We start from the raw sequence: 12,459 nt of genomic DNA, 5'->3' as shown, positions 1-12,459 counted from the left end.
GTTCTAAATATACTTTTAAATATACATTATTCAATTATTCTTGCTGCAGTCTACAGCATGTACTTTCCCTCTATGCAATGTGCTTTTAAATCAACTTAATGATTTACCAGTTTCAGGGTCATCTGAAGGACTCGGCAGGCCAGGTGTGTTTGGCACTGTTAAACAGATGAGGATTCGTGGCCTTGGCTGGAAGTGAGGCATGAGGGGGTCTCCAAGCTTGGTTGAAATTCAGTGGGATGAGGCCCCCTCTTTCCAGCATCTTGCTGGTAAATGTGCAATCACTGGAGAACAAAATTGAGGACCTGGGGACAAGATTGCTGTATGGGAGAGAAATGAGAGACTGTCAGCTTCGATGTTTGACTTGAAACATGGCTTTCTCCCAGCATCTCACATAAAATGCTGCAGGAAGTCAGGAGGCCAGGCAGCATCTGACATTCTACCAGCATGCCAGAAACAGCAATCAGACCTGATAGCTTCTCAGTTTATAGAATGGACTAAACTGTTGATTTGGAAAAGGCAAAAGGAGTTGGTGTGTGTTTCATGATAAACTCTCAGTGGCGCTTCGATGCGGCAGTTTTGTCAAATTCATGTTTGGCCGATTTGGAACACCTAACAGGCAAATGCTAACCATTTTATTTACTTAGGGAGTTTTCCTCCATGATTCTCACCGGAGTTGACATACCACCGGTGGCTGACTATAATCAAGTGCTCGCGACACTACATGATGCTGTCTCCAAACAAGAAACAAGACTCATTTCAAATCATAGTTGGAGACTTCAAACAGGGTCTTTTGAAGAAAACCCTGCTCAGTTATCATCTGCATATAGCCTGCAGCACCGAAGGTTCAAAATACCCGACAGCTGTTATACTTGGATAAGGAATGTCCACTGTTCCACACCCAGAACACATTTCAGTAAATCAGATCACTGGGCTGTCTTTCTCCTACCTGCAGACAGGCAGGGACCAAAGAGTAAAGCTCCAGAGATTAGGATAACGAAGAGGTGGTCATGGGAGGTAGAGGAGTGACTATGGGATTGCTTTGAGTTAGTGGACTGAGCCAAAGACTCATCTGTGGATCTGAATGAATCCACCATGGTTGTAATGGGCACTAGCCAAGCAGCTGTAGCTGAGTGTACCCCCACAAAATCATTCAGTCTTCCCCACTCAGAAGCTCTAAGTGAACAATGAGATCCAAAATTTGCTGAGAAGCTGATCTGAGGCATTCAAGTTTGGTGACCAAGAAGGTTACAAGAGGTCCAGGTACGACCTCTGGAAAGTGATTTCACAGGTGAAGTGGCAATTCTGGACCAAAGTTGAATCAACAAAGGATGCTGGACAGTTGTGGCAGGGCTTGAATGTTATCACCTCTCGTAAAGTTAAATCGAGTGACTTTGGCAACATGGGCTTCACTTCCTCAATGCCTTTTACGCTCACCTTGACTGTCAAAATATAGAGAAACCATCATAAACTCCCACATCCCCCAATGATTCAGTGTTTGAAGCCAATATGCGAGCAGTCTTTAGAAGGATGAGCCCGTGAAAAGTATCTAGCACAGATGAGGTACCTGGGAAAGTACTAAAGGCCTGTGCTGATCAACGGGCTGTAACGTTCACTGAGATCTTTAACCTCTCGCTTCGGCAGTGTGTTGTAACCCCCCCCCCCCCCCACCGACCCCAACCACCGCTCCAAGCAGGCTTCAATTATACCAGTGCCAAGAAAAGTGTGGTATCGTGCCTCAATGACTATCGCCCAGTAGCATTTCCATCCACCAACGTTCTATAGATGTGTGGTGGAGAGTATATTGACTGGCTGCACCACAACATGGTATGGAAACACCAATATCCTTGAACAGAAGATACTACCAGAAGTAGTGGATATGGCCCAGTCCATCACGGGTAAAGTCCTCCTTACCATTCAGCACATCTATGTGAAACAATGTTGCAGGAGAGCAGCATCCCTCATCAGGAACCCTGGCCACCCAGGTCATGCTCTCTTCTCACTGCTGCCATCAGGAAGATGGTACAGGAGCCCCAGGACTCGCACCACCAGCTTCAGGAGCAGTTGTCAAAGGACTCACTTTCAAGAATACTTCATCTCATGTTTTTGATACTTATTATTATTATTTCTTCTTTTTGCGTTTGCACAGTTTGTTTTCTGCACTGTGGTTCAACACCCTAGTTGGGTAGTCTTTCACTGATTCTGTTACGGTTACAGTATTATTCTATGGATTTATTCAATGTGCTCACAAGAAAATGAATCTCTGGTTTGTATATAATGACATATACATACTTCGATAATAAATTTATTTTGATTGAACTTTACTTGGAACTTATTCCAATGCTACTCTATCTAGCTTTAGTTCAGAGTTTTAAAGCCATGCACAGTATTTCAGGAATGGCCATGCCAACACCCTGTACAATTATAACAAAACCACTCTACATTAAAATATGCCCTTCGTTCTCTTATCAACTTGTTGAACCTGTTTTATAACTTTTTGTGACTCCTGCAGTCGAACACCTAAGATGTTCTTTACTTCATTCATTCCCATCCCTCTGCATGTAGATAACGATTTGTCTTCTGTTTCCTCTTATCAAACAGCATGACCTCACACTTTCCTACATTAAAATCCAAGTGCCAGATTTTGCCCAGTCGCTCAGACTTTCTATACCTCACCACAGAATCACAATGTCTTCATCATCTCGACCCTTCCACCTATTTAAGTATCATCGGCAAATTTGGCAACCTTACAAATTGTTCCCTCTCTTGGGTCTGTTATATAAATAGTAAAATTTGAGGATCAGGAACCGATCCCTGAAATATTGCACTAACTTCCATCCCTTCACCCAAAAGTGTTGGTCATTTCAACTTTGATTTTCTATGTGACATCCAGTTTTCAATCCATATCGATGTCCTTTCTCCAATAGCTTGGGCTCTTAATTTATGCACTAGTATCTAAAGTGGCATCTTATTAAATGCATTTAGAAATCTAAATACACTACAACTCTTAACTTTTCCTATCATATCCATGCATGGTGACTAGGGTTGATTATATTCAACTTTTCTAAATGATTAGTTATTGACTCCAGAACTTACCCACAGTCGATATAAAATGTCTGGCCTGCAGTTCCCCTCCTCTCTTTTTGAATGAGGGATTCACATTGATTGTCTTCCGGTACCCTCCTGCAATTTAGTGACAGTTGGAAAAATCTCAATCAAATGTTACATCGATCCACTGCGTATACTACATTGAAGAATTACACTATTGCAACAGCATACGGAACAGTGGGTAGCACGTCGTTTTTGTACTCAAGCGCATTAGAATCTGACAGGAGTTTACAAACTTCATTTCTTGTAGGACATTTACAATATATGTCTAGAAGAAAAAGGATAGGGAGTGAATGAAATGGTGCAGGATAGGACTTTTACAGAGTGAAGAGTATTTGCACTAGTCTGGAATAACATGTCTATAATATGGTTGTAATTGGCACTAAATTGTGCAGGGATTCAGAAACCCTGAGATATCTGATATGGGATCTGAAACTACCTCATTTGTGTAATAATGATGTTTTCCCAGGACTGAGGCTAATTAGAAGACCCTATTTATCAATAAATTAAATGTTCTATTCTTCCAAGAAATAACAAAATTGAATAACCCATGGAAATTGTTTATCAAAGTAATGCATTTAATTTACTAAATAAAGCTCTTTGTCAGTGAGCTGGCAGATTAAAATGCCATGCATCACATAACAATATTACACTGTTAAACAATTTAAACTTTTATCAATCTGAACTATAATGATTCTTTTACTTGTTTCTATTTGTTAGTACATGCCCCTTGATGGAGAGTTCATTCTCAGTCACGGTGTTGGATTTGCTGCCAGTGATGGTCAGATTGAACCAGGATGTGAAAGAGGTATATCATCACAAATGAATTCTTCTCGGGCTTCCAGACAAGCACGGGTATTGATTATAACCAACGTTTCGATGACAAACTTCAGGAATCACACCTGAGCATGTCTAGTCCAGTGCTACCCCCATAGTCCGTCCCTCCTGATTCGTTAGTCCTCATCCAATCTGATTTCTGCTCTTCCACCTTGTATATAATAGACTTCCAGTTCTTACCTGAGCGAGACCTTCACCTTTGTTAAAATTCTTTTGCTCTAGTTTTATTTCAATGGTTTCCTTTACCAGGCAGTCCCAAAGGCCATTGGTGTGGACCAATAGTTTTGTGTCGTTGAAATCCATCCAATGGCCATAGTGAATGTAGTGTTCTGTTACCACCAATCTCTCTGGGTAACCCAAATGGATACACCTCCTGTGCTCCTGTGGGTTTCCACTGTGCATCCCATCTGGCCAATTATACATTGCTTCGCATTCACAGGGAATCCTGTAAGTGCCAGCCGATCCCAGTCCCAAGTCATCCTTGTGGGTTTGTAGATGGTATTAATCCAGTATTTCTTCGGGATCCTGGTGATCTTTCCAGAAACTGTGGAAATATAGGAGAGACAGATATATCATTATTTAGTGGCTCTCACTTTTTTTCATCGCAGGATAAAAACCAGACTACCTTTCAATAGTAGAGTACTTAGTTGCTTCAACATAAAAACATTTCGTAGTGCAGACCAACCTCCAAAACCTTTTGAGTTTGTCAAACTACAGTGCTAATTGCCCTCAAGTAACCATAACAGGGAGAAAGAGAAATCTGACTCATTTAATTCATGGAAAGGAAATCTGTGTTTAACTCTAAATCAGGACTGTACCACTAAGAATAATCTGTGATCCTGCATACGTCTGTTGATACTGTTCAATTTGTAAACTGAGCAATGATCGTCCTAATTGCCCTGAATCCAAGTTTCTGGTCCCCACTTCAGATCTGTGTCCTTTTTTGACTCATTTAATGTACGGTGTTTAATTCAAGGGGCAAATGCCTTTCACTATTACACTCTATATTACCCAAATTCTTTCTGATTGCCGGCTCCTTCCTACACAATCAACATTCTGCTTACACTTTAATGCTCACCTCTTGAACTCTTCAACACCTTTCAGCAAAAAATAAGGTTATTACTTAAAATCTTTTTAAAATGCTCTCATTTTCAGTCAGTCCATCACTCATAAATGAGGATATAAGAGAATTTCCCACTGTATTTGTACGAAGAGTCCAACAAAGCATTCTGCAGGCTATGCTTCCTTGTTTTTTAATGATTATAGTTCAAGTGTGGTACACTTCTCCCTCACCCTGTTAACATTATGCTTCCTCATGTAATCTTCAATTTTGACATCTCTGTTTCCTATGTGGACCCAGGATAATCTAAATCAAGTGGTTTTGAAACAATTGCAGTTTTAAGCAAATCCTCAGCACTCAATGGCAACCAGTACAAATGGTCCTCTGTACTCCATTCTCTATAACTGTTGTCCGTCACAGAAGCTACAAAACATGCCGGCACGAGAAATGGACCTTAAGCTTGGCACATAACTTCCTATTGCAGATGTTATTTGAGTCCTTGTATGCATATTATCTGTGCTGGTAACTGGAGAGTTTAATGCTGATTCCATTATTTACAAAATCAGTTATTTAATTTTCCAGAAATAACTGACTCATTAGAATGAGTTCAACAGAAAACAACAGAGCTTCAGTAAAAGTATCAATGCTGAAGTGCTAAAGTGCGTACTCTTTCAACTGCAGGTGAAGATATCACTTTCAATGATCCTGATCAATATAAATGGTATGATCCCAAATATTGGCAGACAATTTTATCAGAAAGTGAGTTGGAAAAAAACAAATACACCTTTACTTTGGACGACGAAAGTGTCCCTTGCCAATATGATGACGTTGTCTTTCAACCCGGAACATCTTTCCGTGTGGATTTGGACGCACAGTATATAAATGTTAAAACTATTTCTCTAATGAATAGGGTGAGTGTTTTGCTTCATTGTATGCTAACTAATCTGTTCCAGTATAGAGCATAGAACACTACAGCACAGGAACAGGCCCTTCGGCCCACAATGTTGTGCTGAACCAATTAAATTAGCAATGCCATATCCTTCAATTTTCCTCACATTCACATGCCTATCTAAACATCTCTTAAAAGTATCAGCTGCTTTTCTTAATATAGAGTATAAAGGCTTAATATAGAGGCTGAGAGAGACAATGTTAATGTTTCAAGACAAGCTTCCCGAAAGTGGACAGCTCTGAATAGAGCAGGCAGCGGCTGTTCTTAATGTGTGACCAAGCCAGTATGTCCTGCTGAAGAAACAAATGTCATCTGCACTGTGCTCCTGCTTGCTATGATTGGCATCCATTCACTGTCCTCCTCACCCTGGATTTGCTGGCAGCATGTAGCATCTAATCTGCCATGGTATTGAAAGCGGGGATGCCACGTTAAAATTACATCAAACATTAGTTAGGCTACACCTGGATTATTGTGTACAATTCTGGTTGCCACATGGCAGTAAATGATGTGAATGTGCTGGAGAGATTAGTAGAAGAGACGTTGCCTAGACTGGAGCATTTCCGTTATCTGGGGAGGTGGATAGATTGGGTTGGTTTTTCTGGAGTGTAGGAGGGTGACAGGTAAGCTGATAGAGTTTTACAAAATTGAGAGCGATAAATAGAAAGAAACTTTCATCCATCAAGGGACAGATGAGGGCATAAGCATCAAGTGAGAGGTAGAAGGTTTAGAAGAGATTTGATGGGGAGTTTTATGTTAGTACTTGGATGCTGGAGCATATTGCCTGAGGATGTAGTGAAGTCAGGTACTCTCACAACATTTAAGAAGAATCAGGATAAGCACTGAAATTACCAAGGTATACAGTAGAAAGTTACGGACTAAGTAGAGTTAATGAGGGTAGCATGGATAAATTCAGTGGTCAGGATGGACCTTGTAGGCCAAAAACCCCGATCCTATACTGTATGACAGCATGCTTGAAAATCAGCTTTCGTCATTTTCTGTGGCTGAAAGTGAAATGTCATGTGTCAATTTGGTTTTGCTCATTTGAATAACGTGAAATTGAAAATGTTGTCTTGCGTTGCAGAAATTTGTTAGCAGTGTAGATTTTAATAATTACAAACAGTCAAACACTGGAAGACTGCAGTTCCATGGAAATGCCTCCATCGCTGTGACCAACACCAAGTGCGAAGATAAATCTGGCTGTGAATGTGGTAATTCTGATGTAAGGATCTAATCGATGTGCTGATCTAAAGTTTATACAGTGAATGTGGTATAGATTTCCACGAAAGTTTTGTGATTCAGAGTATGGTAATACGTAAGTTTTTTCAAAGGCAAATTAGTCCCTTAACTGTGAGTTGGACAATGACACAAGGGCAGAATTAGGCCATTCAGCCCATTGAATCTGCTCTGCCATTCCATCAAAGTTGATTTATTATCCCTCTCAACCCTGTTCTCCTGATCCTCCCTTAACGTTTGACACCTTTACTAATCAAGGAACTATTAACCTCTGCTTTAAATATACCAATGACTTGGCTTCCACAGCTATCTGTGCCAATGAATTCCATTGATTTGCCACTCTCTAGTTAAAGAAATTCCTCCTCATCTCTGTTTTAAGGAGGTGTCCTTCTATTCTGAGGCTCTGGCCTCCGATCCTAGATATCCCCACTATAAGAAATATTGTCTCCACTTCCACTCTGTCTAGGCCTTTCAATACTGCTCCCAATCCATCAACCTGACCATTGGCCTGACCATTGCCTTACAAAGCCTCAGTATTACATCTTTGATTTTATGTCCTAGTGCTCTTGAAATGAATGCTAACAATGCATTTGTTAGCAATGCTCCTCACCACTGATTCAACTGGCAAATTACCTTTAGGGAATCCTACACATGGACTCCCAAGTTCCATTGCATCTTGGATTTTTGAATTTTCTGCCCATTTAGAAAATAGTCTATACTTCTATTCCTTCTACCAAAGTGCATGCCATGAACTTCCCAGCAGTATATTCCATCTGCCACATCTTTGCTCATTCTCCTTGTGTAAGTCCTTCTGCGGACTCCCTGTTTCCTCAACACACCTGCCCCCCTCCCCCCCAGTTACCTTCGTATCATTTGCAAATGTGGACTTAAAACCATCAGTTCTATCATCCAAATCATTGACACATTATGTGAAAAGAAGCAGTCCTAACATAATCTCATGTTTTGGTGATCACGAAGACATTAGATCATGTATAAACCTTCTGGAGCAATAAAATCTTGCGACCTTGCCTGGCCTTCTGGCCTATAATTTATTTCTCATAACCATTAACACCACAGTTTAGTTTTTGTTGAGTCTATGCCGACTCTCAAAGCAATGGCATTGGTCTCATTCCCATTTTTTCCCCCAGTCAACGATTTCCCTCCAGTCTCCTGCATCTCTTTTACACTTGGGGCAGTTTCCTGCAAATCAACTTACAAGTCTGGGATGCAAGTGTAAACTAATGCTCCAAGAGGATGCAGCCATGTGTAAAAGGTTCAAATGCCAGACCGCCAACACCTCAAGGCAGGATTGAACCTTGGCTGCTTGAGTTGTGTGTGTTCTAGCTATTGTACCACAATTACCACATGTATCTCCTGATCCACTGATGTGACTGACTTAACTCTGTCTCAAGAGTAATTAAAGATGGGCATTGTCAGTATCCATCCTCCAGCATAATATAAGATATGCATCCGTTTGACATTGTTCACTAACTCAGCAATTAAAAATATTGCAAAAATGGTCAGCTGGGATTTAAAAAAAATCTTCATTCAAACATTCTGTCCACTTTGGACCTACATAGGCGAGAGTCATTCTTCAGGGTAAAGTTGTATGTCAGGTTTGAAATTCAGCAGCCACTCTAGGTTTGAGCTGATATCCTGGGCTGACACTCCAGAGCTTTGCTGAATGAACTCTGCACTGTTGGACATCCTGCTAAAGTGATCCTTAAGGCTGATTTATACTTGTGCATCGCATCTACGCTGTAGGTACTGTGTACTCTACACCATATGGTGACGTGCACCTCCCCAAAAAAGTAACTTGCGCGTCGTGACGACGCAGACCGCAACAACTGTGATTGGTCCGCTTGGTAGCATCGCATTTCCTCCTACGCATTTCCGGTTGCTTCTTCTCCGCCATGTCTGTACAGCAACATGAAATACATGAACCAAATTGTCAAATCTACCTGCCGACATGCGAAAATGTTTGAAATGCACTTCCTTGTCCACGTCTCTCACGAAGAAACTCAACACAGTGGCATAGAAACCCTACCGTCAACTAGTGTTTTGGCGCACACCAATGCATGCTCGCTGTGAGTAGAACTATGCAGGAGTGAAAATCAGGGCTACGGCATAGCCCGTACACACAAGTATAAATTAGCCTTTAGCCTGTCCCCTGGGGATCTGCACTGTACACTTGCACAATACTTACTTCCTTCTCTTACCAATGTCTCGTTATGTAGCCAGTTTCCCACCCAAGTTCTTTTATTCCATTGAAAACTATTCAAAGTCACCATACATAGGCTGATGGGAAAAGCATATGACTCTGAGGATCAGTGGAAATTTTATCATTTCCTGATGGTTTATTAACAGAAATTCCAAGTGACTTGTCATAGCCTTGAGATCGAAAATGAATGAGCATTTCTTAGGACCATATAATTCAGCTGTGAACTACAGCTCTGATTTATTACTTTTGTGGACTTTATACTGCGGCTCACTCTTCACGTGTAATAAAACTGAAACACAGGAATTTCCCGCATACCTCCAACTGCTATTCGAACAAAAGGTACAAAAGTTCTTGCCAGTTCATTTCCTAGTAAGTCACGAGAAAGTGACGACACTTCCTGTCACTGTGCCACTTTAATCTGGAAAAAAGCAGGAGAAAGGAAGTGATTCCACTTGTGCTTTGGAATTGCAAAGCAATTCTGAGGAGACCGTAAACACTTTCCACCAAATCCGTCTCTATTGACCGCGAAGGAAGAGCTGCCAGTCGACCTGATTGAATAGAAAAGTAACTAAGCAGCTGAGTATTGGGCAGTACCAGTTCCTTTGCCTTTCAATGTATGTTAACACATCAAGGGCACCTTACATCATGGCAACAGCTTTTTGCTGCGGTCACTGCAGAGCCGGTTTGTGTCACAATGCATTTTGGCCACACCCAGTCTGAAACATTGTCATCCAAATTTCATGGGATTAGTCACTGCATAAATATTATCAGTACATTTAAAAAGGAAAAAAACAGAAGCCACTGAAAATCTCAGACCAAATGAAACGCTGACTGGGGACACTCAGTAGCTGTAGAGGGAGAGATATCAACATTTTGGCAAAAGGGTCCATCGCAGAACATCAGCTTTCCAGTTCCTTACGTGAACTGCTTGGACAAAGTCAAACTATCCTGACTGCTAATGAGGAATTAAAAGCAGCAAAGCAAAGTGCAGATGTTAGATTAGGCTGGCTTAGTACACAGACAGATTTATATAGGGTGGAGCATGAATCAAGAGGTTTATGTCTTCATACAAGTCCTTTTATGGATTGCCAAATACTGGAAGGAGCTGCTCTGGGGATTTTAGGAGAAACAGGGTGGTGCAGTTTATGAGTGCTCTGCCATCAAAATACAGTATTTGGTTGCAATGCATTGACTTGGCTGAAGGGGACTGAGGGTACAATAGCCAAACTTTCAGGATGGATGGGCTAGCCCATTGTCAGGAGGGTATGCAAATGAATATATAGTACAGGAAATTGGGTGGTAGTCAACTTCACAAGGGAGAATGAAACAGCAAATCGTAATTTAAATGGCTGGTGGTGCAGTGACATCAGCCCTGGACTCCGGAGCAAAGTTTTCCCGAGTTCAAATCCAATCGGGCAGCTCCCGGACACGCTTTCCATCCGTGCCGGGTTGAATGTCAAGCTCGCAACTCGACCTCGTTTTTAAAAAAAACTGCGCTGTGAGAAGGACATGGGGGACCACTCAGAATCCTTCCTCCAAGACAACCACTTGAAAAAGTGGTCGCCGAGTCTCTGGCAGAATGTGGCACACACAAAAAAAATTTAATGGAGTGGGTATACAAAGGGTCCAGGTAAATGAAACCAAAGGTTCACAAACAGATGCAGAAACTAATTAGGAGGGCCAATGGCTGAATGTTGAGAGGATGTTCTGTATTCCCTTAGCACTTGTAACTAGAGCTAGGGCGTATGGTTTCAAAATAAGGGATCAATCATAATGGGTAGAAATGAAGAAGAAGTTGTTCTGAGAGCTGTGAATCTCTGGAATTCTCTATAAAGAAGAGTTGTGAAGATGAAATCAGTCAAGAATTGAAAGTTGTTTGAACTATAAGGGTGTTCAGAGGGGCAGAAAGAATCAGGATCAGGTTTATAATCACTGACATATGCCATGGAATTTGTTGTTTTGTGACAGCAGTACAAAGCAATAGATAAAATATACTATAGATTACAATAAGATGGACCAGACTACTGATTCGGAGAGGGCAAAAAGAGGTGTTCTGTGTTTCATGATAAACACTTTGTAGGGCTTGTCACATTCCTGTTCCTAACTTGTAACTTCTATGACTAAATACTGACTGTTCTACTTACCAAGAGAGTTCTCCTCTGTGATCCTGGCCGTGCATACGTACCGCTGAAGGCCGAAGTTAGCAAGGCACTCAAGGTACTGAGCATCACCATCGGCAATCTCTGCCATCAACATACCGCCTGCAGCACCAGGGTCCCAATACACTCAACCACTGCTGTACTACAATTAAGAATGCCAACGGTCCATGCCTGGACTGCATTTCAGGAAACGTGATTACTTGGCTGTCCTTTTCCTGTCTGCACACAGCTAGAAGACAAACAGCAAAGTTCCAGAGATAAGGACAAGAACGAGATGATCGTAGGAGGCAGAGGAGCATCTATGGGAGTGGTTTGAGTTGGTGGACTGGGCCGTGTTCAAGACTCCATCATAGAATCTGAATCAAGATACCATGGTTGTCATGGACTTTGTAAAAACAGTTGTAAACAAGTGTGTCCCCACAATATCATTCAGAGTCTTACCAAACCAGAAGCCCTGGATGAACCATGAGATCTGCAATCTGCTGAGGGCCAGATGAGAGGCGTACAGGTCTGACGACCAAGTAAAATACAAAAAGGTCCAGTTATGATCTCGCGTGCGAAGTGGCAATTGGGAACCAAACTTGAATCATGGAAGGATGCTTGACAGCTGCGGTAGGGCTTGAATGCCATCACCTTCTACAAAGGGGATACCAAACAGCATAGGTGACAACAAGGTGTTGCTCCCAGATTTCAGTGCCTTTTAAGCTTGCTTTGACTGTCAAAACATAGAGGTACCTTCACCAACTTCCACAGCCTGTGATTTCAGTCTCTGAGGCCAACGTTAGAGCATCCTTCATGAGGGTGAACCCACGGAAAACATCTGGTCTAGATGGGATACCTGGCTGAATCTAGTGGCCTGAGCTGATCAACTGGTTGGAGCATTCACTGATATCTT

At 41.7% G+C, this 12,459-nt stretch overlaps 1 protein-coding gene across 15 annotated transcripts in view; it reads left to right on the top strand.

The window, feature by feature from the left end:
• amn (amnion associated transmembrane protein) overlaps positions 1–12,459 on the top strand; it is a 58,510-nt gene that overhangs the window by 16,636 nt on the left and 29,415 nt on the right. For 14 of the 15 annotated variants that reach the window (XR_009509582.1, XR_009509586.1, XR_009509580.1 and 11 more), the window contains 3 exons: positions 3,826–3,913; positions 5,684–5,913; positions 7,033–7,170. Coding sequence is in view for 12 of the 15 variants with exons in the window: in XM_059958789.1 (XP_059814772.1) it covers positions 3,826–3,913; positions 5,684–5,913; positions 7,033–7,170 (456 nt within the window). In the remaining 3 variants the exon portion in view is untranslated. The remainder of the gene's footprint in view (positions 1–3,825; positions 3,914–5,683; positions 5,914–7,032; positions 7,171–12,459) is intronic. The other variant, XM_059958806.1, reaches the window with a different exon arrangement.

The sequence above is a fragment of the Hypanus sabinus genome, chromosome 2, assembly GCF_030144855.1.
Source record: "Hypanus sabinus isolate sHypSab1 chromosome 2, sHypSab1.hap1, whole genome shotgun sequence".
Taxonomy (NCBI): Eukaryota; Metazoa; Chordata; class Chondrichthyes; order Myliobatiformes; family Dasyatidae; genus Hypanus; species Hypanus sabinus.
Note: the sequence above shows the minus strand (reverse complement) of the source record. Positions and strands in the feature narration are given on the sequence as shown.